Source organism: Dermacentor albipictus, chromosome 3, assembly GCF_038994185.2.
Source record: "Dermacentor albipictus isolate Rhodes 1998 colony chromosome 3, USDA_Dalb.pri_finalv2, whole genome shotgun sequence".
Taxonomy (NCBI): Eukaryota; Metazoa; Arthropoda; class Arachnida; order Ixodida; family Ixodidae; genus Dermacentor; species Dermacentor albipictus.
In genome coordinates this window covers 20,203,195-20,228,736 of record NC_091823.1, presented here as the reverse complement: position 1 = coordinate 20,228,736, position 25,542 = coordinate 20,203,195, and the positions used below count along the sequence as shown (strand labels likewise).

The following is a 25,542-nucleotide window of genomic DNA, read 5'->3' as shown; positions in this document are numbered from 1 at the left end:
AAAATAAAAGGCTGCTGAAGGACTTGCGTGCCGTAGACACATGTATGTAAAAGGGCCGTTGCAAGGAAACCATCTATGGTCGTAGCGTAAAGTAGAAAACTGCTACATGAGTGGACTACCAAAAAACAATATAGTGATCGACTAAAGCAAAACTTCCAGACTGTCATGAAGGCTTTGCTACAAAGCCAAAAACAAAGCTTGCACTAGCCATTTTGTTTCTGCATTGCTTCGAAAACATTTGTCATTGTTTCACTTCTGATGATTAGCGATACATTGTTTAACAGACGGAGAAAAGCAACCAGACTTTAGCAGTTGGTTGTTGGGAAATATTGGGTTAGTGTCTATTAGTCTAACACAGTTCCTTTTAGATCACGGAACTATCAGGGGACGGTTGCAAACTACCAGGGACTTGCTACTCCAACGCAACGTATAAATAAAATGAAGTAGAACGCTTCAAGGCAAGTCGTCTTGTAACAGTGAGCTAGTGATTGAAACGTCGCTGCCTACGAAATCCAGTAAAAGAAGGTTGTGTAGCCAGCAAGAATTTTTTTTCTTTTTCGTCTTTCTAAATATAAGCATAAAGAGATGCAAGCGAAAGCCTAGCGCGCTCTTTTCGAGAATGTGCATATCTATTCTCGCCGGATATTTTCGGGATTATTTATGGCTGTATACGTCATAAGCTCACTCAAAGTCAGAAGCAGTATCCAGCATCGCGTTACATAAATCGATCTCAAGATGTAACGAGTAATAAACTGCACAAACCACGGCCCTTACTCTGATTTTGCAAGTAAAAACACAAAAATGAGCTCTTTTTGGAGAGACCAGATACGCAGAACGCGTTGCGACTGGTTAGGTGCATCCGACTTGCGGTCGATAAAGCCGTTCTTGTGATAAGCCATCCAAATCATGCACATGCAATGTATGAAACTAGATTCACAGAAGCAATTGCGCGTATACCGTGAAAAAATGGTTTCGGAGCACAGATACACGCGAAAAGAATTAAGCGTATTTAATAGCAGTGCAGTTAACCTGATCTTGTAATTCACTGTGATACACGGAAGACCGGAGGCATGAGGTCGCAACGATTAGGTTGTTGCAGCTATTACTGCTCCGACAATCTAAAATTCACTTATCGTTTATAATTTTCTAGAAAACGCTGGTATTTAAAGTATATTCATCAATATTAATAACGTAACTAGAGTATCAGGGTCGCATACCTAATTAGTACTATAGGCAAAATTAACGACATGTCCGTCATCAATTCTACTAGAGAATAATAATAATAATGAGGAGGAGGAGGAGGGAGGGAGGGAGGGAGGGAGTGAGGGAGGGAGGGAGGGAGGGAGGGAGGGAGGGAGGGAGGGAGGGAGGGAGGGAGGGAGGGAGGGAGGGAAGAAGGTACCGTCGATGTGAATACGTGCAGATGTCCATAACTTCACTCCTATAATCAGTCACTGAAGCCAGTCGCTTTCATGAAACGTAGCAGTGCCCGCGTCGCTTTGTAAGCCTGCGACGCGTGAGGCCATAGCCCGAAAATCTTAGTCTATGATAACGGTCGGTTATCTAATCGGTTTACCACCCTCTGAAGAACGTCGCGTTCGTTGTCACAGAGATTACAAAACCAATACGTGCTCGATCATCTCTTCACTGCTGCACGAGTCACAGACCGGTGTGTCGGACATTCCAATAAGGAATGAGTAGGCTTTCGTAAAATCCACCCCTAACAAAAGGCGGCACAGTAAAGTTGCATCACCGCCGGAGAAGTTCGAAAGGATCTTCAGCTTTAATGTAGGATCCAGCTGGTGGAGACGACAGTTGAAAAAAAGCGGGGTGTTCCACAAAGTTTCAGTCGGTTTGAGCAAGTAAACGAAGACCCCTCGCAGCATCTGTCCTTGATAAGGGTATAGGAAGTGTCAGGGTTTCTTTATGGGATGACCGGCCGGCATCATCAGCAAGGTCATTTCAGGCGATGCCATAGTGCCCCGGAAGCCATTGAAAGATGATATCATGTCCGTTTATGAGGGCTTGATGGATAACCTCTCTAGTCTCAAACACTAGTTGTTGATGGGTCTTGCGTGGTAAAGCTGACTGCAGACTCTAAAGGGCTGCCTTGGAATCACAAAAAAACGACTCACTTTCGAGGTTTAGCTTGTGCGATGTAATTAACAGCGGCACGTAGAGCGGCAAGTTCTGTTGCCGTAGAGGTCATTATATGGGATACATTGAAAGTAATTGTAACTTGTAAGGTCGGGATGGTAACAGCGCCTGTGGAGCTGGTGGCTGAGACATATCCATCAGTGTAAATGTGCGTTCTTTGTTCATATGCCTCGTTCAGTAATGACCATGTGAACTGACGTAGAGCCACTGTTGAATGACGGGTCTTCGTCGCATTTACTAGGAATCGTGGGGTGTACTTGTGGCTGTCCTAGGCACCACAGGGGTAACAGTGGTCTTGCTGCTGGTGTAAAGCCCAACGGAAGATATAATTCTGAAAAAAAATTATGAGGTAAGCTGTGGAATGCTGAACATTGTTGAAGCAAATGGAGAGTTGAGAAGCAGGTTGCAAGCAGGTAGTCGGAGCTAGAAAAAATGGTCTATATATCGCTACCAGAGCATTAGACCATCATTGGTTCTATGAATATCGACGTAATAATAATATCGAAGTAACTTACTACGTAGGGCTACTGTTATTACTATGTTGTAAATCCAGCGTGTTAAATCTGCCGAGAGTTAATTCAAGTGAGATTACCTTAGAAAGCTTGTCATCTGCATTGCAGCATATAATAGCGTTTGCTATTGTTCGCAATTTGTAACCCAGGTTTTGATACTTGAAATGCATGGCAATAGGTCTGCCGGGAGAGTTGGTGTGGCAACACGAATGAAACTGCGCGAAAGACGGATATGAAGGAAAGAAACATCAGGACGGTGACACAGAGAGAGAGGAGGGGGAGTATTTAATAATTCCTGGTGAAGCTTACTTAGCGGCAAGCCTATGTCCGTAGGTGAATAATTGCAACACACAAGAGTTGGAAGCACAGGGTCAGTACATACGACACAGTTGTTACAGGACACAGAATCAAGGACATAGGGACATACATCATCGGGTACCGGTGAACCACTAGAATCAATCAGCGTGACCGAATAATCTTTGGAATAGTTAATAACACGCCGAAACTTTCTAAGGTCATTCGCAAGAATTGTGGGCAAAGTGTGTACTTGGAATGCCTTTTTGGCAAGTTTTAGAGCCTCTGTGTAAGCGTTGTTCGCCTCCTTATAAGCATCCCATTTCGATGCCAGTGCACTTATATTTGCTATTCGATACAGACGTTTCTTTTGGGGTCGGAAAGCCGTTGTAACTTGGAGTTGAACCAGAGCTTCATAACATTGTAGGATATTTTTGGCACCACTTGCAGGGTCTCTCAGGCTTCTCTGTTGTTGCTGAATCTGTCTGAGTCCGAATTACGCTCTCTTTCATGCCGAAGTTATCCCTAATAACGTCTGTGAGGTACCGCAACGCGTCGTCACCTTCGAAGCTGTTACCATCTTTATCCCTTACAGTTCTTTGAGAATATTTAGTTATAGCTCCGAGTCCTCTTATAAGGTTCCGGAATCCTTTTGGGGCGCCTTTTTCTCTTTTGCGAATGTTAGGCGCCCAATGGTTCACTTGCGCATTTAATTTTCTCTTGCACGAGCTCAATCACCACCCTTTTCTTTCCTGGGTATTTCTTCCATCTAAAGAGCACCTCTTCTTCGTGTAATCTCAACTTTTTGACTTCTCGAAGATTCCTAGACGTCTGGTAACGTTCTTCTTGCTTTATTTCCCTGTTCCACCACTTACATGGCTTCCTCTTTCCAACCGAACAATTTTCTTGCCGTGTGTGTCTATTTCCTTCTGCATAACGTCTACCAGTTCCTTCTATTCCCAGGCTGCTGTAGGAAAAGCTTCCATTTCCTTCTCTATGTTTTTTGCGATCTCTGTCATTTGCTCTTCATTCATATTTCGAAATTCTGACGCTACTGGTTATCTCTCTCAAACTTTAATTTTAAGCGTCTATGATCGCAACCCGGGCTATTTCTCCCGTGTTCGTCAATTATCATTTGGTCTAGTTGTTCGTACACCTTTTCTGAGACTAGGCGTATTCTATACATGACTGCCTGTTTCCGCATTGCCACGATACCAGTCCATGACGCTTATTCTCACTGTTAACTGCTACAAGGTTCTGTTCATCACACAGATCGAGCATTAGTGAACCGTTGTAATCGGTATATCCGTCTAAATCATCCATGTGCGCGTTCATATCGCCCACTAATATCATCTGCCCCGATTTCTTGAACTCATTAATATCGCTTCTAATGCAATCAATCAATTTCTTATATTTATCTCTGCTATCATTACCTGTCCATAAATACCCTCCTCCCAGCCACGTCTTTTTGCCTTGCCACAAGAAAACTAACGCCATTTGACCTTGCGGGAAGGTATAACAACGTCCCGATTTACGTTGGATTTTCGCCTGTTCTATGGTCGTGCTTCCGCTTTTATGACATTAGGGGCGCTATAACGTAAAACTATTCCAAACTTTTCTATTCCAATTCTGCAATCAGCCCTTTTTTGGACTTTTTGGACTTTTGGACTTTTTGAACTTTTTTGGACCACCCCCACTTCACCTGTATGTCACGCTACGTCACGAAAACTGCGATAGCTCCCCATCTGATATGATGTGTACACATTGATTATGCATGATTTAACCAAACAAAAGAAAAATGGTTATTTCTGATTCGACGCCTTTTCGCCATTAGCCCTCGGCTATTGGTCAAAAATTTTCGGGTTTCACCCACTTCACCTTTCTGTCACGCGACGTCAGAAAACCGCAACAACTCACCGCGTCAGAGTGACGTGTACGCGTTAAAGACGCATTAATATGCCGAACAAAACTGAACTTTCTTCTGAATACGCGCAGGCTAACTCCGTACCGAAAGGAATAAAAGATGGCTGCCGCCAATCGCTCTTGCACTGGCTAGTCGCACTGCCGGAGAGCATGAGTTTATTTGCGTATAATAAATTTTTGCGTGGCCGTTTAACGTTTTCGAGCATTTTCGGCACCCTTACGACCTCGTTCTGCCAACTCTTCTTTGCAGAGAATCCGTTTTAGTGTCATTCTTAAGCTTCCGTTGCAAGCCGCCGCGATTGTCGACGAACCACCGCAAGCTAAATAAGCGAAAGCGGACCAATCGCAGACGCCGGCACCACCCTCTTCATCCGATTATCGATTTTCAGTGCAGTGGCTCGGCCCCATCGAATCCCTCTCTACTTGAGCGTGCTCCTCGCCTCTTGTGAGCCAATTAGATAAGACAAGCCGCTCAGTGTAGGCAATGTTATTCGTTTTTCAAGCAAACAAAAGTGACTTCCTATGAACGAGAAAAGCGTTTGATTGGTCTCTTCAGGCAACCCCGCGGCTGACCGCCTGATGCTTGCGTCGGCGATTATGCAAATTTGACGTCATGAGATTTGAATAAAAACACATTGGAATAGTTTTACGTTATAGGGCCCTACGTTTTGGATTCATGTGCGCAAAAGGATGAATGGTAACGACGAGAACAACTTTAAAATTAAAGTCAGGTACCTATATGAACCAAAAAGCCCAAACAAGGATTCGCACCATCATTACCCCCGTCGCTGCTGTGCCCGATGTCCTGATAAAAATTTTCCCCAAGCAAATAATTTTCACGGTGAATGTATCACATCCTGATGTTCTGCGACCATGTCTAGAAGCATTCTTCAGCACGGATGTTAATGTGAGTGGTTACGGTACTGAAACCTAGAAAATAGAGGACAGTCCTGAGCACATTCGACCGTTCTTTTCTTGCTTCCTGTCTGAGGAATTGATGAAAAATATTGTCAGCGTGAGGCTGACATGAGGACTTGAGCACCAAAACACTCCCCCAACATGTGTGACTGGCTTCCGGCAAAGCTTTAGTGCTACAAGTATTGGTGTTCGCTAGGTAACCCACTTTTATCACCAGAGCGATTACGGCTTTTCGATAGTGGTCATCGCGTTCGCGTCTCCTTCGGAACAGACTGGCTTCCTTCACCTCAGCTACCGAGGTTTTTCATGCGTGTTGCATTGAATGTTTTGTCTGTCCCCACTGTGTTCTGCATTCTTTCACCGTGTCGATGCTGTGCGTGGTCGACCGGCATCGGTGAGAAGGAAAACGAACAGGTAAGGTGAATTGAAAGGTAACTTAAGCTGTGGCTCTAGTGTTGCTCTTTAATCACGGCATCTTCAGTGGCACTATAGATATATAGGTTCTTTTTTTAAGCTGCACGAATGTTTCAAAACATTGCCTGTGGCAGATAACACAATTTTGACCCTTCGAAAATTAATCTCGAAGGAAGGAAGGAAGGAAGGAAAAAGTTAAGAAGGAAAGGTAGGGAGGTTAACCAGTTTGGCTTAACCGGTTTCCTACCCTACACATGGGAGAGGGATGGGGGAGATTAAAGATGGGGAAGGGGGAGAGGGAGAGAGAGCACATATCACAGCACACACACATCGTCCGTTGGAGTCCATCAATCTGGCATGGTACGCGACGTCACTCTCACAGCCGCTTGTCCAATCCCGTCTCTTTCAAAAACCGAAGTAGTCCCTTTGTCGCCTTCACCTGCGATATCTTCTGTCGGCGGCATGTGAAAATCGTGTCGAGGGACAATGGTCTACTGTCAACGCGCGCTAGAACAGATGCCAGGGACTGTCGCTGAACATTATATTCAGGACAGTCGCACAGAAAATGTTCCAGCGTCTCCTCGCAAAGACAGGCATTACAGAGATCGTTGTCGGCCATTGCAATGCGGAAGGAGTAAGATTTGGTGAAAGCCACCCCCAGCCATAAGCGATAAAGCAGAGTCGCCTCTCTTCGACGCAGTCGAAATCTCGAAACTTGTGCAGCCCAGAGAATTCTTTCCACGTGCCTACGTCTTCCGAACTCACTAGTTACAATTCTTAGATTAAAATATGTGCCGTAAAATATTTAAATAAGAAGTTAAGTAGTGTGTGTTAATTATTTAATTAAGTATTTTGATTTCTCGTAGAAGTAATGGCCACCACGTCGGGTAATTTAGATTAAGGGTTAGAATTGTGCTATGTGACACAGGCGATTTTTTAAAAATTGGCGCAGCTAAAAAGAAAAATCCTGTATAATCTGTACGCTTACAAAGGCGGTAATTATATCGCAAGAGCGTCACTGTTCCGCGGTCAGCACTTAGAAAGGTGCGGAGTTGTTTCCACACGATCCGTAGCACAATATGAGTAAGAGAAGGAAGTGAGCGGCTTAGCCATTCTCTACGGGTAAAAGAAGATGAAGAAGCTCTGACAACGCTCGTGTTTGAGACACCACCGGAGACTATTTCACTAGGGAACAAGATCTTCGATCAATAACAAGAACAACAAGATCATGCAGGAAGATCCAGCGACTACGCGCGACGCGTCGCCCTCTTACCCACCGAGTCCGCAGATGTCACATGACTCCAACGTGGACCACGGTGTATGCACCGCCTCGAGCCCCGCGTCGTGCGCTTCGGCTGGCAGCATGTCGCTGCCAGCGGCCAGCCGCTCGGGCTCAGCCGTGAACTCCGACAGCTCCACGCCGTTTCCCGAAGGCTCGTCTCCTCTGCCCAGTGCATCTTCTATGATGGCCGCCCCCTTGTCGACAATGGCCCGCAGGCCGCTAATCGGCGACAGTAGCTGCCTCTCGTTCGACTTCGACTGCAGCTGCCCCGTGCCAGAGGGCAGGGCCATCAAGGCGTCTCCACAACAACCCGCGCACTCAGGGTGAGTTCTGCGGGGCACTGTGTGCGGCGTAGCAATTCGTGCGGCTCTCACATGTGTACGGGCGCAGAAAGATGACGTCGAAATGAATGCGAAAGTGGCGAGGAGCCAGTTAAAGTATGAGCTGGACCCACGGCAACGTGGGGCTGCTAATGCTGGAACCTTCGCGGCACCCCGTGAGTCAAGTCCGGCACCGAGTCGAAAACGTAGTGCTGTGCTGGTTACGGGAAGTACGGTAGCGTGCTCGAGAAGCAGGATTACACAGATCAATGGAGAAATAAAGCGTAAGTAGATAAAAAGAAAAAGCTCCCTTTAGACACTGAAAAAGGCAACAAAAGCGATCATCCCGTCTAAGTAATGTAGCCGTATAGCGCCGACATTTGTTCCAGAAACGTGAGTCGGCAGGTAGCAATTCTAGGCGTCCACGCACTCAAAATTGTTCCGCAGGGTTGTTAAATGGCCGTGACTAGCAAGTGCTTCCCTTCACTGTTCCGGTTCTTTCGGAACTACCGAAACTATGGGCCTCGTGCGCTGCAGCCTTGAACGTAGGGCACCTCGATACCAAGCCCGGAACGTCGGCGCTGCTATCGAGGCACCTTACTACTTTGGATGGATGGATGGATGGACAGACGGACGGACGGACGGACGGACGGACGGATGGATGGATGGATGGATGGATGGATGGATGGATGGATGGATGGATGGATGGAGGGACGGACGGACGGACGGACGGACGGACGGACGGACGGACGGACGGACGGACGGACGGACGGACGGACGGACGGACGGACGCCCCCTTCTAAAAGGGCGGTGTATTGCGCCACCAAGCTCTTGTTATTATACTGCCTAATGTTCTACCTAGGTTAAAAAAGAAAGAAAGACACTGAACTCCCACAACCAAATTTTCTGACCACCTATTGCGGACTTTGCTTTTGTACGTTTCCGTTTTTTGTCGTTTCCCTACTTTTCTTCCCCCAATCTTCCAATCGCCACTTACTCATCTCTATTGCGGACATGTTTACTTTTCCCATGCTCTCGCTGAACCCAAGGGCTTCATGAATGTTGCTTGGATAGAACAAGAAGCACCACTAACGGCGCGCAGCGGTACTAAACAGCCGTCTCGAAGCAAGCTCAGGCACAGCAGGTAGCATGACACTTTCCATGAACTACATTTAAACAGCGGGCAAAAATGTGCGACGGCGCGTTGCCTTGGCGTGAATACTTGAAAAAAAAAAAGACAGTTATAGAAACTTTACACGAGGGCGGCCACAGATGAAATTCCCTGGAAGTCTCAGGCGAAACCTCGAAAGGAGCGGTACGACGCGCGATGGTAAAGAAAAAAAATATTCTCGCACTGTTGCTAGGCTTTTACAAGGATTAACATTCATAAGCGTGTGGCACATATTTGTAGAAATAGCTTCTACTGATCAAATGGCACGGGTACGTGTTATTCCAAAAATTAGCCGTATTTGGCTGCAATCGAGACAGCGCCGCTCAAACTCTCAAGAAATATTTCGCTCATTACAAGTGCATATGCAGCTTAGCCCATCGAGACCGGCATAAAATAGGTCTCTCCAATTTCTGATATATGCAACATTAATAGTTAATAATCAACTAACAATCAGCTTCGTCCAATGGCAAGCCATATGCAACGCGCAGTAAGCTACGTCCCAATGGGCGCTTAACGTTGTGTCGAGATCCATACCCCTGAAGAAAATTAGCGGAATGAGTGTGAAACTTGATTATGCATATCTCGGAAGCACTCCTAACATGCATGACAGAAGCGCTCTAAGAGAATCAAAGTGAAGCTCAAATAAGATTATCTTAAAATTTGAAATATTAACATAGACCGCAATCGTGATAGCATGAAAATCAGTTTAGTTTTTCATTTATTATGCGTTTGGTGGCTCTAATTTGTCTTGAAAATTGTGTTCACCGAAGTGCATAAATCGGCTGTGCAAGCAGATTTTGCGTACCTAGCATAGCGTTTCTATTACAATTACTCAAACTTTGAAGACCCTATATATAACCAGTCAAATGAAGCTCTTCCTAGTTTGAGTAGTTGCTGTTGATCACACTGTGTGTCAGCTTAGGTAGGCGAAATATAAATTACGTATTATTCCTGAGGCGTGATTCCACAATGTGATTTCTCGTAACTACTAAAGGCCTAAAGAACAGCGCGCGTAATTTTATTTTTTAATAGTCTTACCGCTTTTTTTTTAGCATTTCCGTGCAGCTCAGTAGTAATGCTGAGTTTTTTTACAAACTTTTTTGCAATGTTTATGCTGTTTTTTTGGAATTATTCTTGGTTTATGTGAGCAAACAAACTCGTTTGAACAGTTACTTTTTCGCCCCGGAGTTGAACCGAAACTTAACCGTTTTCGATGAAACTCAACAAAAACCAGAGCGAAAAAGGGTTTCGGTTCGACAGTCTACATTAAAATGGTATTTTGCGCCCATCGATCATGGCTGATTGATGCTGCGTGGCTGCGGTAGGGAAAGAATCATTAACAGTCACGCCATTTTTAATTCTCTGTTTCACTTTTGCAGCACAGAATCGCAAGCCTGCAGGCTGATGGCGTTCATCGGCAGCCTGATCCTGCTGTCTGTCGTCATATCGCAGTTTATAGGGACACGTCGTGGCAACTACGCCTTCTCACTGACAAGCAAATTCGGCCGTGTCGAGGGCGAGCAAATATTTGTGCCCGGCGGGCCGCCGGTCATCCGCTACCTTGGAATCCCGTTCGCCGTGCCACCTGTGAACAAGCTGCGCTTCCAGCCGTCGCACGTTGCGGAACCTCTGGGTGATTATAACTTGCAGTTACGATAGTTGGTGCACCCTTTGCGAAATATGTCTATGTGCCACGGGCGTGACCGCAAGGAAAAAGTGGGCAGTATGAGTGCAGACGTCCTGTTAGGATCGCAAGGCCTGTTGTGCAACGGCAGGTGGAAACTAAATGGTGTCGGGTAATGATATGGCTCACTGAAGTGTCCATTTGCCAGCCATGATAAGAAACCACACATGAAAGTGCCCCTCCCTGAAGATGCGTTACACTTATAGATTATTATTGTACGAGCAGTGTTTTGTTTTCGCAGCTTGCCAATTGCTTTATTGCAGTCTGGTATTTAATTGAGGCGAGGTTTCTTGCCCACTTTATCAAAAAACTACTTGTACCTTTGCGAGTCTGTACTTTCGTGGCGCCGTCTTGTCTCTGTGTTGTTTGTGGCTCTGGTGCTTGCCCCGCTGCTCGTTTCGTTGCTACTCTTGGCGAAAACGCTTGAGCCACAGCTTTTTGTTCAAGAAAGTTGAATAAGCAGGTGTGTTCTATGCATCCACTTTAAAGAAAGGCAGCATGTTGAAAAATTATAATGCACGTATGAACGGGATTGATGAGATTACAATGTTTTCACCTCACTTCTGGGGGCACTTCGCCTTTAACTCTCCATTGGTGACGTAAGCACAGCGGGACAAATTTTTTGTCAGCGGTTCCTGCTGAGCTGCGCTATCCCTCTCACGTGTCAATTAATTATGTTTATTTAAAGCTTGATTTCACCGCATACCTTACATCTTAAGAATCATAAGAAGCATACAGCCGCATAATTGAACAATAATTTTGGGTTTTTAGTGAGTTAAGTTTACTGAATGTGAACTCCATGCGGAAACACACTACAGGAACATCAGATATGGGAACATCAACTATTTTATGTCTAGCATGCTTGAAAATCACCTATCCAGCCTCTTGAATATTATTCCTGGCACAACACATTGTAAAAAATAATGAACAAATTGAACCCGCTGCATACAACGACATACTCGCAACGAAAAATACCCAAACGTCTACCTTCTGCCACTCACTTTAGTCAAACATTTTGCACATCTTATTCAAGCTCCCAGCGCAATCCCAATCAGAAAGAAGTGTTTGAAGATGTATGCGACGCATTTTAAATATAAACTGAATATAAAGAGGGGACCTTTCACTACAGACAACACTCTATAGTGACGGGGTAACGGCAGCCGATGCAGAACCTGCGTAACAGCAAACCCTTCCGTCTGATTTCATAGCGGCGCGCAATAGCGTTGGGCTCATGATTGCGCTTTTCCGAGTTCGGGCCAATCATTTCACCAATTTAGTACGCTGTTAAGATCTTTCTGAAGGATATGTTGATCATGTCAACTAGTAATGGCGCGGCAAATGACACAATCATCAGCAAGCATTCGAATATTACAGGAAACATGCAGGGGTAAGTCGTTAATATATATTAATAGGAGGGGACCGAGGACAGACGCCTGTGGAATGCCTGAGGTAACTGGGACGGGTTGGGACAGGTGGTCATTAAAATAGACCGAACGAGAACTATTAGTTAGGAATGATTCAATTGATTTAAGAATATTAGGATGTTGGTTCAGCTTCGAAAATTTTAGTAACAGACGCCGGTGAGAAACTTTGTCAAATGGTTTTGCAAAATCAAGAAAGACGAAGTCAGTTTGCATGTCACAATCAAGATTACTGCGCAAGTCCTGAAGGAATAGTGCTAGTCGGGTTTCGCAAGAGAAGTCCTTACGAAACCCGTGCTGTGAAGGATGAAAAAATTCGTTGGAGCCCAAGAAGTTGATAATTTGCGAGTGGATGACGTGTTTCGTGATTTTACAAGGCACACTAGTTAAAGTTGGACCGCATGTAGCAGACATTGCCAGCTCCTGACTGGAAGCTTATCATTATCATTGAAAAGGAAGGTGAAAGGTGTACAATCAGTGCATTTTACCAGTGCTGACATATGGGGCAGAGACTTGGAGATTGACAAAGAAGCTTGAGAACAAGTTTAGGACTGCGCAAAGAGCGATGGAACGAAGATCGCTAGGCATAAGGTTAAGAGACAGAAGGAGAGCGGTTTGGATCAGAGAGCAAACGGGTACAGGCGATATTCTAATTGTCATCAAGATAAAAAAAATGAAGTTGGGCAGATCATGTAATGCGCAGGTTAGATAACCGCTGGGCCATTAGGGTTACAGAATGGGTACCAAGAGAAGGGCAACGCAATCGAGGACCACAGAAGACTAGGTGGAACGATGAAATAAGGAAATTCGCGGGCGCTAGTTGGAATCGGTTGGCGCAGGACAGGGGTAATTGGAGATCGCAGGGAGAGGCATTCGTCCTGCAGTGGACATAAAACTGGCTGATGATGATGATGATGACGACGACGACGACGACGACGATGATGATGATGATGATGATGATGATGATGATGACGATGATGACTAGTTAATGAAACAGGGCGGTAATTCAAGAGTAAGTCTCTGTTAGCTGATTTCTAGACTGGAACGACATTGCCAGTCTTCCAATCAAGTGGCCTAATTCCTGAGGAGAGTGATTGTGAAAGAAATAGACCTAAATATGCTGCACAAATTGATCCCACGTTTTTCAGGAGTTTCAAATCAATAACGTCATACTAGCTAGCTGACGATGAAAACTTCATATTGTGAATTCTGGGTGAAATGCCTTTTTTGAAGAAGGTGACAGCCGGCATGAAAGTTTCTAAGCTAAAGGATGGTGACTGCGAAGGCGCGTCAAGTTCAGCAGTGAAGAGAGATGCGAATACGTTGCTAAATATTTGTGCACAATCATGGTCAGTAACTGCCTCGTGCGAATCGCTCGTCAATGTAATATCGGGAGGATGTGTAGTATTTAAAACTTGCCAGAATTCTTTGGGATTCCTTATTACTAAAGCTTGGTAAGTCGTTGCGATAAAACGTGCATTTGGCGTTACGAACGGAAAGTAAGTAGAATTTTTCGGCTTCAATGTATTTTTCCCATGCAGCAGCTGCGTCATTGCGTTTGGCTATAGAAAAAAAAATCACTTCTTTTTGTTTTCGAGTTGTTTTAAGCGTCAAGTAAACGATTGTTTGTTGCGATTAGTGTAAAAGGTAACCTTCGGGATAAACATATTAGTCAGATGATTTAATTTGCTCTTGAAGATGAACCAGTTTTCATGAATTGAGCAAGTGTGAAATGCGGATTCGTACTCGGAAAAAAAAAGAAGGTGTTGAGATGTTCAAATATTGCATTATAGTTGCCCTTATGTAGAGGCGTATTGTTTTATCGGACGTTTGTTTTTAAGTCGAGGTAAATGAAAACAGAGCATGTATGACTTTATGATCACTAATTTCAAGGAAGTAACTGATGGATGATATATTCTCAGGGCTATTGGTTAATATACCATCGAGGATGTTTGCTGATCCTCGCGAGACATGGGTTGGTTGAGAAACTAATTGTGGCAGGTTAAAATTTAAACAGACATCTATGAAGTTTTTTGCTTCTGCATGGCACATTAATGTGGTACTAGTTATGGTTTGTCAATCAATGTCCGGATAGTTAAAATTAAAATCACCAAAAAGAAGAATGCGGCCATTTCAGTCAGTGGAAACAAGTTTATGAATGGTATTATTCAGATGACGTGGGAAGTCTGGATTAGTTTGCAGGGGTCGATAGCAAACGCCATGCAGCACTGTTACAGGGGGAGCATGACACATGAGCCATAACGATTCGATATCGGATGCGATGTTAACAACAGAACATGATACCCCGATGAAATGCAAATTCGAACTTCGCCCCCCCCCCTCCTCCCAGTGAGCACTTTCGATCAATACGATAAACTATTATGATCAGCCCCCTCACATAGTGAATGCGTTTTAGGTGTCATTACTTTCATCAATGCTATTAGTGTTGATGCACAACCTTGGCGTACAAAATTGTGTACACAGCGCCTTAAAGCTAATAAAATAAGAGAGGTGTGGTTTCTTCCTCGTTCCTCTTGTTTTATCCCCAGGTTTGTGAAAGTAGTAAAATAAAAAAATAAAAATAAAATTAGAAGCACCGTGAAAGAAAATGACGCGCAATACATTAAAACAAAATATTCACAACGAACGGACGCGGTCAGCATGAATGCTCTCGGAAGCAAGACAGTGCGCGCGACCCAATCTCAGAGGCCATATCAGATGCATAGTTTCGTAGTAGCCTCGTAGGCAGTGGCTGAAGATGCGGGTGAAGAAGTCAGCTGGCGCAGAACACACGCGAGAGCAATATCACAGCGCTCTAGCAAAAAATTTCAACGCCATTGTCGGTTCACGTCTTTGTCTCGTTCTGTCGTAGCTACAGTTGCGTACTGAATTATTATTCTGGAAATGTGGCTGACTGCACGTTGTCCTGGGTGATGTCGCTTTCCAACTCCAGCCATGTCTAATGCGCTGAGACACCTCAAGGCAGTGACGTTTGTCTATATCGTAATAGCAACAACAACTTAACTGAAAGGTTCTCTTCAAAAAATACTCCAACACCAGGATTCGTCTGATATTCAGCACAGAATGCGTGTTTCTGGGTCGGTATAGCGTAACCGTTATTTTCATCCGATCCTGCTCCGCGTTCATCCGCCATTACTTCGTGCCAGCGGGATCTGGTGACAGCATAGCTGGTGATAGTCAATGATGAAGCCAAAAATTATTATGAATATAATTGTTTCATCATTCTGGCCCTGGTGTTATTTAGCCCAGTTTGGTTTTGCATTCTCGACTATTCTATTTAGATTACAGGTGGGGAAAAACACTAACGTCAGATGTCAAACAGCTTTATAGATTATCTGTACGCGTATTTCTGTACGCAGAATACAGAAATACGGGAGGCGTAGTAGCGCTGCTACATGTGACATTGTATTCTACCATAACGCATAAGAAACGTTTTTGCGTCGCATGAGTATCAGCGTCAAAGAAAAGAAAAAAAGAGTGCATGCATGTTCATTAATGGATTAATTGGCTGTTGACGCGGGCACCTTTGACTAGCAGCCAAGTTGAACATAGTCGGTTGAACGTAGCGTTCGGTGAGCAGCCGATCGGTACTGTCTTTATTTCAGCGCACCTGAACAACTCATCGTTCAAGCGAAGGATTAATTTGGCCGAGCGAGCCCGCTCCTGCCCGCAAGACGGCGCCCTCGTCCCGAGCTGGCTGTACACAAGTCCCAGGGAAACGTCCGAAGACTGCCTCTACATGAACCTGTGGACGCCCGACACGGAGTGCCTGTTCCAGGGCCAGGACTGTGGATCCCGCGCAGTCATCGTGTTCTTTCACGGAGGAGATCTTCGCCACACTGGAAACAGGTGCACCATGCCGAAAGCAAGATTCGACTACCCACCGTGGTGGCGTAGTGGCTAGGGCATTGCACTGTTAAGTCCGATGGCGCGGGATCAAATTCCAGCTGCGGGGCCAGCATTTCGATAGGGGAGAAATGCAAGAACGCCCGTGCACTATGCATTGGGTGCACGTCAAAGCACCCCGGGTAGTCGAAATTAATTCGGAGTCCCCCACTACGGCGTGCCTCGTAATAATATCGTGGTTTCGTAGGTGAATTCCCAGAATATTTTTTTTAATCGTCGGCTTAATGCTGACTCCCTTTACATGCGGAACATGCATGAACATTTTGTGCATGAACATTTTGTGCATGAACATACTGTTCCTGCGCACGTGAATCGCACAAACGCGCTGCGGCTCCGTGCTCCCCGCTGTCGCAGCGCACTGGCTGCCAGCTGCTGGGAGACGTAGTCGAAAGTCGCCTCGAAAGGCGCCACTTTGGCGCTCCCGGTTTCGCGCTTGTACGGAGAGCTCGCTTCATTTTTCCGATTACAATGAGCCCGCTGAAACTAAAAGTCAAAAAGCTATTTAACTATTTCTTTGTTCATTAGCGAATTGACGCGTCTCACCCGTCACGCCGTGGGCGCCACCACTGACGGTGTGTCTCCGAAGGAACCATCCTTCTATTTCACAACGGCTGTTTTTAAATATTACTTAATGTCTTCGTAGAAACACCCGGTAGAGCCATTCAGACGCTGTCAAAATCTATACGACAGCTGGGCTTTAGGCAACCCGGATTTCGTTAATGTGTTCTTTTTTCTTACTTCTCAAGGTAAAATTCTTGCCATTGTGAAGCGCAATTAATGCTGCTCCACATTTTTCTTTAGCTAATAGTTGAAATTCTGCGCCTGACATAAAATCTACTAAATTAATTTATTTGTTGGATGCACCTCCAAACTCATGCTTCAGGAGGGCGTCATTCATGCTGTGTAGCCAGAAGCCGACCACCTCGGAATATGACACCATAAAGGCTTGTATTGAAATTTAGAGTTAAGGAAAATAACTTTTGTGGAGGCTTTCGTCGCTATAATGATACAGAGAGCCAAGTGAAGCTGTCACATTGCAATGAAAAGATACCGGCGGAATACTGTTACTTTGCAATGAAAAGATACCGGTGGAATAATATCTAAAAATACAGCGGAGGGAGACGGTGCTCTTTTCTGCCTCCACAGTTGGAACTGATGGAACTGTTATAGGATGGTGCACTTAGTTTGACACCGAGAAACAAAAGCGCAGAGTAGCTACTCAAAAATACTGCACTGAAATACCAAACTTTCGGCTCAGCTGTACCTATGCACTAGGTTAAGACAACGGCAAATCATGTTCTCTGCACCTATACTCAGACGCTCAGTGACGGACTAGGCAAGGCGTCCGACCTGGCTTTCAAAGCAGGTTCTTCTATATCATTATGAATGAGTCTGTGAACGGGACTGTTCTTTTTGCTGCTTTTTATCTATGAAAGGTCGGATCCTCAGACCAAGTGACGCATACCTAGGTTGTCATTGTGAATCACAAACGATGGAGAAGCAGCGTACCACCACCATCAAAAATATTACACAAACTGGATGAAACAACATGTCGCCTGTACGTTTATGCTCACAAAGTGACCCCAGCCTAACTTTCGCATAATCTATATCAATGCACTCCGTTTTACTGGGTAAATATTAAAGGAATACTGGCACAAAAAATTTCGATATGGTGTTGTTGTTTTTTTCTTTAGTAAGTGATCACAGCAATTCCAGCACGAAACCTCATTTACTTCAGAGCGCAGCAGGCAATTATTTGGAGTCGTGTTTGTAGCGACCAGTCCAAGCTTCGGTTTCAGAGAGCAACGAGATGGGCCAGAGAAGGAATGTAAACACAGCTAGGCACGTGACAGCAAAAACTTCTGACGTATGCTCTGACGCGCACGTCAGCGCGCACGCTGGCACGCACGAACTTCCTGTGGCTAGTTCGTCTGCTATACACCTGCGCGTGCGTTGCATTGTCCTCGCCACCATCGCCGTCCTCGTTTTCGTCGTCCAGTGGCGACGATTTCCTGCAGAATCACTTTCGATTCGACCAGCTAGAAAGAAGCGGCTCGGATATTGCTGCCGGTGACAGCGAGGACGAGCCTCAAGACCCTCGCATCGGCCACATTCATTGGCAGTCAAGCTGACAGTGCGGGATATCTGCGAAGACGGCAAACACTGTCGCTTAATTCTGCAGTTGCAGCGACACGGCGAGCGTCCCACTACAAGCAACAAGAAGGAAAAACACGGGCAAGGCGGGAGACAGAAATTCGAGGCGATTCAAGACGAAGGTAAAAGCTGGAGCCAACGTTTCGACAAGCGGGCCTGTCTTTTTCAAGGCGACATAGTAGAAGAGCACATGAAAGCAGCATGGCGGCCAACAAAAATTTGTGAGGTAGTGTTTTCTCGGTTGTTTACAATCCTTCCTCGATAACGATGTCGCGAGATGCTGCGTTTTGCGGTTGGCTGCACGCAAGTACTTAAAATTGATTTTAAATATGTTCTAAGTCAGATTCGCCGTTGATATTTTGCAGATGACGTGTGTGCCCACATAAATCGACTTCACACGTTAACTCGACTTCGATATTTTGTGTCAGTACTCCTTTAACCGTTAGCTTTTTCTACCTTTATGCACAGAAAAAGAATGCAAAAAAAATGTCCTTTTTTTTTGCTTGCTTGCTTGCTTGCTTGCTTGTCTGTTTGTGTGTTTGTTTTTCAAAAATCTTTTTTAGAGGTCTCACACCTCTACCTCCAACACGGGGTTATAGGAAAACTGCAATTCGCTAAAGCAATGGAAAAACCAATAAAACTCTCTCGGCAACATTAGTCATGCAGCTATGAGCCAGTCATTCTTTTTCTTCATTTCCACCTAATAGAAAGAACCGACGGAGAAGCGGCAGACGAAATCTCCCATTTGGAAGATTAGAAGGCCCCCCGCTCCCATTATAAACAATGGTTTGGCGGCAGCACACGGAAGAAGTCACATTAAAAGCGAGAACGACAGTGGATAACAACACGACGCTGAAACATTTTTACATGAAGTGGCGCAAATGACTTCAGCGAATGGTAAACAAGCCAAAATAATGAAGTTTGTAATTGAAGAGAGACCGCATGCCGCGTGTAACAAAGACGTTCCATTCCAGAATTCAAACGCGCTGTAGAAGCTTTCCATGTTTCGCCAATTACCGTCACAATACGGCTCGTTTTCTTTCTTTCCAATAAAGAAACGCTCTCTCGCCGCCACAGGGCGTACGACGGCGCCGTGCTGTCGGCCAAGGCGGACGTCGTGGTTGCCGTGCCCAACTACAGGCTCGGGCTGCTGGGCCACTCCGCGTGGAATGGGTCCGAGTTCATGTCGCTGGGCCTGGACGACCAGCTCACCGCCGTCCGCTGGCTCAGGGAAAACGTGGGCATCTTCGGCGGCAACGCGTCTCGCTTAGTTCTCGCGGGACACGGAGCAGGAGCCGCGTCCGTGGGCCATTGGATGCTCAGCACGCAACCCGAAGTCGCAGACGTGCAGCGCTTCATCATGATTAGCGGGAGCCCCTACGCCCGGTGAGGCTCCCGAAAGAAAAAAACACGAGCTCGCTTTCACAAAAAAAAGCTCTTACCCTATAGAATCGTTCTTGAGAAAAAATGCTAGCCAATTCCGATGCTGGAAAGCGGCCGGCTAATGATGAAGGACCTTTACAGGAAGAAAAAGTTTTGTGAATTCGGCCCCTAAGCTGTAGGTGCGAGTACAGGAAACAATGGCTGCAGCCTCGCGTGGACGATAAACTGTTGACAGCCATCGAAATCAGCCGCATTCACTTTATGGACACATGAAAGAGATGTGCTGCGACACGTGGCAGCCGTGGGATTTGTCCTCCTGCCAGGAAGGCTCGCGGGGGATTGACGACAGTGCTTGATTAAGTATGAGCACAACTATAAGAAAGTAAAAGCGGGAGCCACCTTGTTACCTGAGCTACCAATTGTTCTCGTTTTGCTCATCGTCTTGAATTTCCATCTCCCGCCTTCCCCGTGTTTTCCCTTGACTAAGTACGCCATTCACCACCGTAATCACACCGGGTATATCTGACGCTAACAATAGGAACATCGCGCATTAACCTCCCCCACTCTATACCTCCTTTTCCTGCTCGAACAGCGGTAGTATGAACTAATCTTAACGAAAGCCCTCGTAGGCCGTCGTCGGATATACTTGTCTTCCAAAGATTAAACTTGCCCAAACAGGATAACAATGCTTCAACCCCGCCTTACGCAGGTACATGAAAGATGCTGACGTCATTGCGATGAACATGCACACTCTTGCCCGCCGTGTTCAATGCGAGAGCTACGACGAGGTCACGTCCGCAGAGGAGATTATTCCATGCCTCAGAAGACTTCCGTCCTCGGTGCTTGTGCCACGGCTGACGGGGCTGAACGGACGGGTCATCGATACTTCCAGAAGCATGGATGACATCCCCACTGCACAAGGGCCGAGTGTTTTAAGAAAGCGCGGGTCTCTGCTTCTGGGAACCACTCCCGATGAAGGGTACCACTTCGTAGGCCCGATGATGACGCTGCACAGCATGCAACAGGAGTGGATGCTGCACTGGCTCACTTCTCAGGGCATAGACAACGCCTCTGTTCTTTTAAACGATTACGAGGTCGGTACTACAAGACTCCCATTGTTAAGATCAAATTTGCATGACAATTAGTTTGGCATCGATTTTACCTTAACGGTCAAAATACGCACAAACTGTCACTTCTGCGTTTTATGCCTGAACACCGCCGTAGTCATTATACTTGAAGCGATTCTACGACTCAAAGCTGCCCGTTAGGCCGCGAGCGACGCCGTAACGAAGAACGGGGTCGCTATTTTAGTCCACATTAAATGGCACCATTCGGTGCCATTTAATGTGGACTAAAATATACGCCCGCAAGCGCTTTGGCATTCCGTCGCCATTCGAATGCGACCGCTGTTATCCGACCCGCGACCTCGTACTCAGCAGCAACGCGTTATAGCTAATGAGCCAGCGCATCGGGCGTACCAGTCATTGGCTTATCGCCGATAATGGCACACAGTCATACCTGTTCAGCTCGTATGTCGCGAACCTTGCGGCTGCACATTCGGTCTCTATAGGTATGGATATACTACACTACTGCGAAATTTTAGGCGTCGACTATCGCATGTATTAAGGAAAGTAAGATAGGGAGCGAGAGGACATGAAAAGGCGGCAGCAACCCAGATTTTCTCCATTGAAAGCAACGCTATTTTAATGTCATTTTTTAATTCGTATGAGCAAACCATAAACGTTTATAAGGACCCTATTCGGCATTAATCAAATATTCAATTATATTAAACTCCAGTTCTCGAATCAGATTTTGCTACTCGATGCAGAAATATTCCATTCGCATATATTCGGTAGGGTGGTGTGCATATTCGAAATTTTCAATATTCGCACACGTCTGCCGAAAGCTGCGAAGTTGTCACGCGCTGATTCCTTGGCCCGACACCATTCTCGAATGCAGCGAGAGCTGGGAACGACCAACTCCACGGTGGTGTGGACCGAGGCGTACGCCGACGTCAGGTACCGTTGCCCCATGCGTCGCTTCGCCGAGCGGATGGCCGGCAGCGGCGCGACCGTGCACTGGTTCGTGTTCGATGCGAAACCCTCGTTTGGAGAGCCGAACCTTCGGGGTGACGAGGCCGGACACTACACTACCGTGCGTCTCCTGCTCACCGACCTCAGCAGCGTGCGCACCAACCACGAGGACATCGCCGTTCGGGACAGCTTCGTCAGGATGCTCGGCTCATTCGTTAACACGGGGCAAGTGGGACGATGGTTTTGCTTCTTCCCGTTTCTCTCGGAACGCTCCTCACGGTTAATAGATTTAGATATAGTATTGGGGGCGAGTACTTACGTAGTCGCCATTTGTCGGAAGGGCCTCGTTTGCGTAGTACGAGGGATAACGCGGCGCGCTGCTCATATGTTTGGCTGTTGACGCTCAAAAGAAACAGCCTGCGGGAGCCCTCCTGGACATTCCTGTAAGAACTCTCGAAACGGCGGAAGTCCTTACAACGAAGCTGTATATGGCTAGGGTTCCATGAATTTTTGTTCTCCGTGAGCAAAAACTATCATCATCAATGGCTTATACCCCCGTAAGCATTCGTACTCCCGTCAGCAAGCAAAAATATTCAATGGCTCATAGCCCCGTAAGGAAGAGGCTACAAGCACTCAGCAAAGTGAAGTGAACAGTGCTTAAATTCTTCATAATCACGCATACAACATAAAGAACAGCAGGTCAAAAACTGTCATCAATGGCCCATACCCCCGTGGGCAATGGCTCATACCGCCGTGGGCAATGCCTCATACCCCCGTGAGCTATGGCTATGGCAATGGCCATGAGCAAAAAATGTAATGGCTCATAGTCCCGTAAGATTCATGGCCACTTACTTTGCGTGAATTAGCTGCGATTGTCGTTGCCGGTGATTTCAATGTGGATGCATCGGTACCGAAAAGGGGAGCGGTTTACGCGTTCCGTGTTGCAGACATATCCCTTGCGATGCCACACCGATCCGGCCCAACTGACCACCCAGTGGCGCACATGCGTTGGTTTGACATTATCAAAGAACGCGACTGCAGTTGCGAGTGAAATAATGACCACCGATCAAGACAATGAGTGTGCGTACCTTTCGTCACAATAGCCGCCCATCAAGACAATAAATGAGTTCGTACCTTTCGAGCAGAGTTCGAGCATTTGACAGTAAACAAGCAACTATTGTTGCGTGGACGCTTTCAGATCTGATAAAAAATAATCTCATTTTAACTAGGGACTTCGACACCTACGACAGCGACTTGTGATGTGCCGTTGCGACGATTCAATCTTTTTTTTATTATTATTCTAAAGTCTTGGACGTTTCAATATCATTATTAAGTTGCATCGCAATGTATGTTTATCGGCCTTCTCAGCGAGTCATTGCCTGTTGCTTCTTTTTCTTAATCCAGTACATTTCATTGTTTGGTGCTACACAAGCATGCGCATATGCCATGCCCCTTTTTTAATGTGCTTTTTACCGTTCCATTTGCATTTCCATTGCTGTTAACTTGTCGGTATTTAGAATCAAGTTCGTAGACCAAAGCTTCATGGTATTAGCCGGGCAACGCGCGCGCAGTCGAACGTCTCAGTGCGCGTTTTCTGCTATACTCACCGCGAACATCGCAGCCCCGACATCGTATAGCAGAAATCTTCCTCATGGAAGTGCTTGCTGCACACCCGAGTTGTAGCCGATGGCTGCTTGCCGGTTCTAAGTTTCGGGAACGAAGCTTCACGCAGCTTCTTGTCCTGGACACGTGTGAAGGCCGACACCGGGCTCCGTTGTGTACGTCCGGCATTGCGGCGCCGAGCAGCAGCCTACCATGTCGGACGCCTTCAAAGGCAGCCACTACCTATTACAGGGTTTTCCATATAGTTAAGCACACACCTGAAGCTGGAAAACCTTCCCACTTAATCAAAAGCGCAGCGCTGGTGGGACTTTAAACTTTCGTTTTCAGCTTGCTTCAACGCTTCCGAAGTAGCCGACGCAGCCGCTGTGTGCACGTGATCCCTCATACACGTCACGCCGACGGCGGTGCCAGCTTTCCCAGCTTGACGCGCTCGCAGTTTACAGCGCCAAAATTCAAACAATGTAATAAGGTCACAGGAAACGGTGGCTTCAATAGATCAACGTGCACCCAAATTGCGGCTCGCTAGTATGTCTGCTTTTTTTGCACTCATCGAAGTGCGGCTGCCGCAAGTGGGAATCTAACCCGCGATTTCGTGCGCGCGGCAGCAGAACGTCTGTCGCAGCAGCAATTTCTCGCAATACGAACGCCGCAAAAGAGAGCGAATCGTACATCTCTGTGCCCCCACGCACCTCTCATCATCACTCTTCCCTCGACAAAGGAGAGAGAGAGAGAGCTTTATGAGAGGAAAGGCGGAGAGGTTGGCCGGAGGAGAGTGTTGTATCATTAAAACTTCTTTCTGAGCAAGTTGGTGCATACTTGATTTGAAAATTATAACAGCGCTAACACATGCAACCACAAAAGAACAAGGACGAGACACGAGCGCTTGTGTCTCGTCCTTGTTTTTTTGTGGTTGCATGTGTTAGCGCTGTTATAATTTTCAAATCAGAGTGTTATACTCGCTTACTGCCGATAGCATACAGCGAATCAGGCTCTTTAACAATCTCGGTGCCGCATCGTGCCGCCCCCTCCACAAGCATTACGTACACTTTGCCTCGTATATCGCTGCGTAAATGTCTCACTTCGTGCATCCACCTGATTCGGTGTTTCCATCTCGGCATATAGCCTAATTGCGTGCACGAATATAAACGTTACATAAATAAACTTGTCACGTCTGAGTTGCATAAACATAAGATATCTTGCATGAGGTTACACGCACATAAGATGAAAATGAACCGAATCGTGCTCACCGCATTTGCTTGCAGAACGTTTAATTAATCGCTTCACTAAACCTGCACTTATAATAGATTAGTGCGCACTGGACCTGCATATTATATTTCTTTCGCTCACTCATTTTCCGCAACTTCATTGGCTGCTCGCTTAATTACCTGCCTACAGGCGCTTGCCGTGGATCCTCAGCGGGAACGAGTGGCCGCCTTACAACTCGTCCACTAAAGCAGCCGTGAGAATCGGCCGCCACGGAGAGGAGAGCGTCTCGATGAGGCAGGATCCATGCAGACACGTGCGCCAACACGAGGCGAAGCCGACAGCCACAAGGGTGGAAGCGCAAACTCTAAGGCCGGCGTTCGAACTTCCCCGGGTTCGGACGTCGGCCGTCTCGCCGAATACTGCTCCGTCTTCGTCGCACGCCCCGACGACGCCCTCGCAGCCCGAAGTGTGGATTGACGACGGTGCCTTCGTGCGACGCCGCGGGAATCTAGTGCTGATTCGAGACACTGCCGATTAATTGCTGGATATTGTGCCGGAAGAACATCGCACAGCAAGTTATCATAAAAAGCACGCCTAGTTCGAATGAGCGTAGTCGTGGCATCCTGCTGGGAACGCTGTGCGAATATATATATATATATAGGACTGCATCACTAGATTGCCAAGTGGACTTCTCCATGCACGTTTATTGAATTTTTTTTTACCCGTTCCCAAATGTCCCAGGTTTTCCAGCTGCACATTATTTTGTCCGGCACAATTTTCTCGCCAACCGCATATGAGAGCACACCCATAGTTTGTATTGCACACCCACGGTTTTGTATTGAGGGTGCCTGTCCCAGTCAGATTCTATACGACGAGGGTACGTAGGAGGTGAAAACGCGCGGGTGTGGGCAGTGATGGCAAAGGTTTCGTGATAGCAGTCACATGTAAACGCAAACCTTCGGAGACATTTCTTACAGTAGCTTGCTGGCTATTACGTGCACCTATTTGATGTGCCACAATCTTCTTGGTTGCGCTTGTCAACATATCAAAAAAGGTCAAATGAAAACCCAATGCATAAAACCATAGTCGCACTTCACGCCGCTACCGGCATGTTTCGTGC

General features: G+C 46.4%; 1 protein-coding gene across 1 annotated transcript; it reads left to right on the top strand.

Moving 5' to 3' along the window:
- The first annotated feature begins 7,367 nt into the window (after positions 1-7,367).
- Positions 7,368-25,149, top strand: LOC139057292 (acetylcholinesterase-like). Its single transcript, XM_070535218.1, has 7 exons — positions 7,368-7,823; positions 10,371-10,624; positions 15,723-15,966; positions 19,255-19,563; positions 20,270-20,654; positions 21,520-21,818; positions 24,612-25,149. Exons 1-7 carry the CDS (start codon positions 7,447-7,449, stop codon positions 24,958-24,960), a joined length of 2,217 nt encoding a protein of 738 aa, XP_070391319.1. The 5' UTR covers positions 7,368-7,446; the 3' UTR covers positions 24,961-25,149.
- Positions 25,150-25,542: the final 393 nt, after the last annotated feature.

Excerpts from the sequence above, each read along its gene's own strand:
- LOC139057292 (XM_070535218.1), top strand. The coding sequence starts at position 7,447 with ATGCAGGAAGATCCAGCGACTACGCGCGACGCGTCGCCCTCTTACCCA. Across the intron at positions 7,824-10,370 it reads CAACAACCCGCGCACTCAGG|CACAGAATCGCAAGCCTGCA; the intron begins GTGAGTTCTGCG and ends TCACTTTTGCAG. Across the intron at positions 10,625-15,722 it reads GCACGTTGCGGAACCTCTGG|CGCACCTGAACAACTCATCG; the intron begins GTGATTATAACT and ends TCTTTATTTCAG.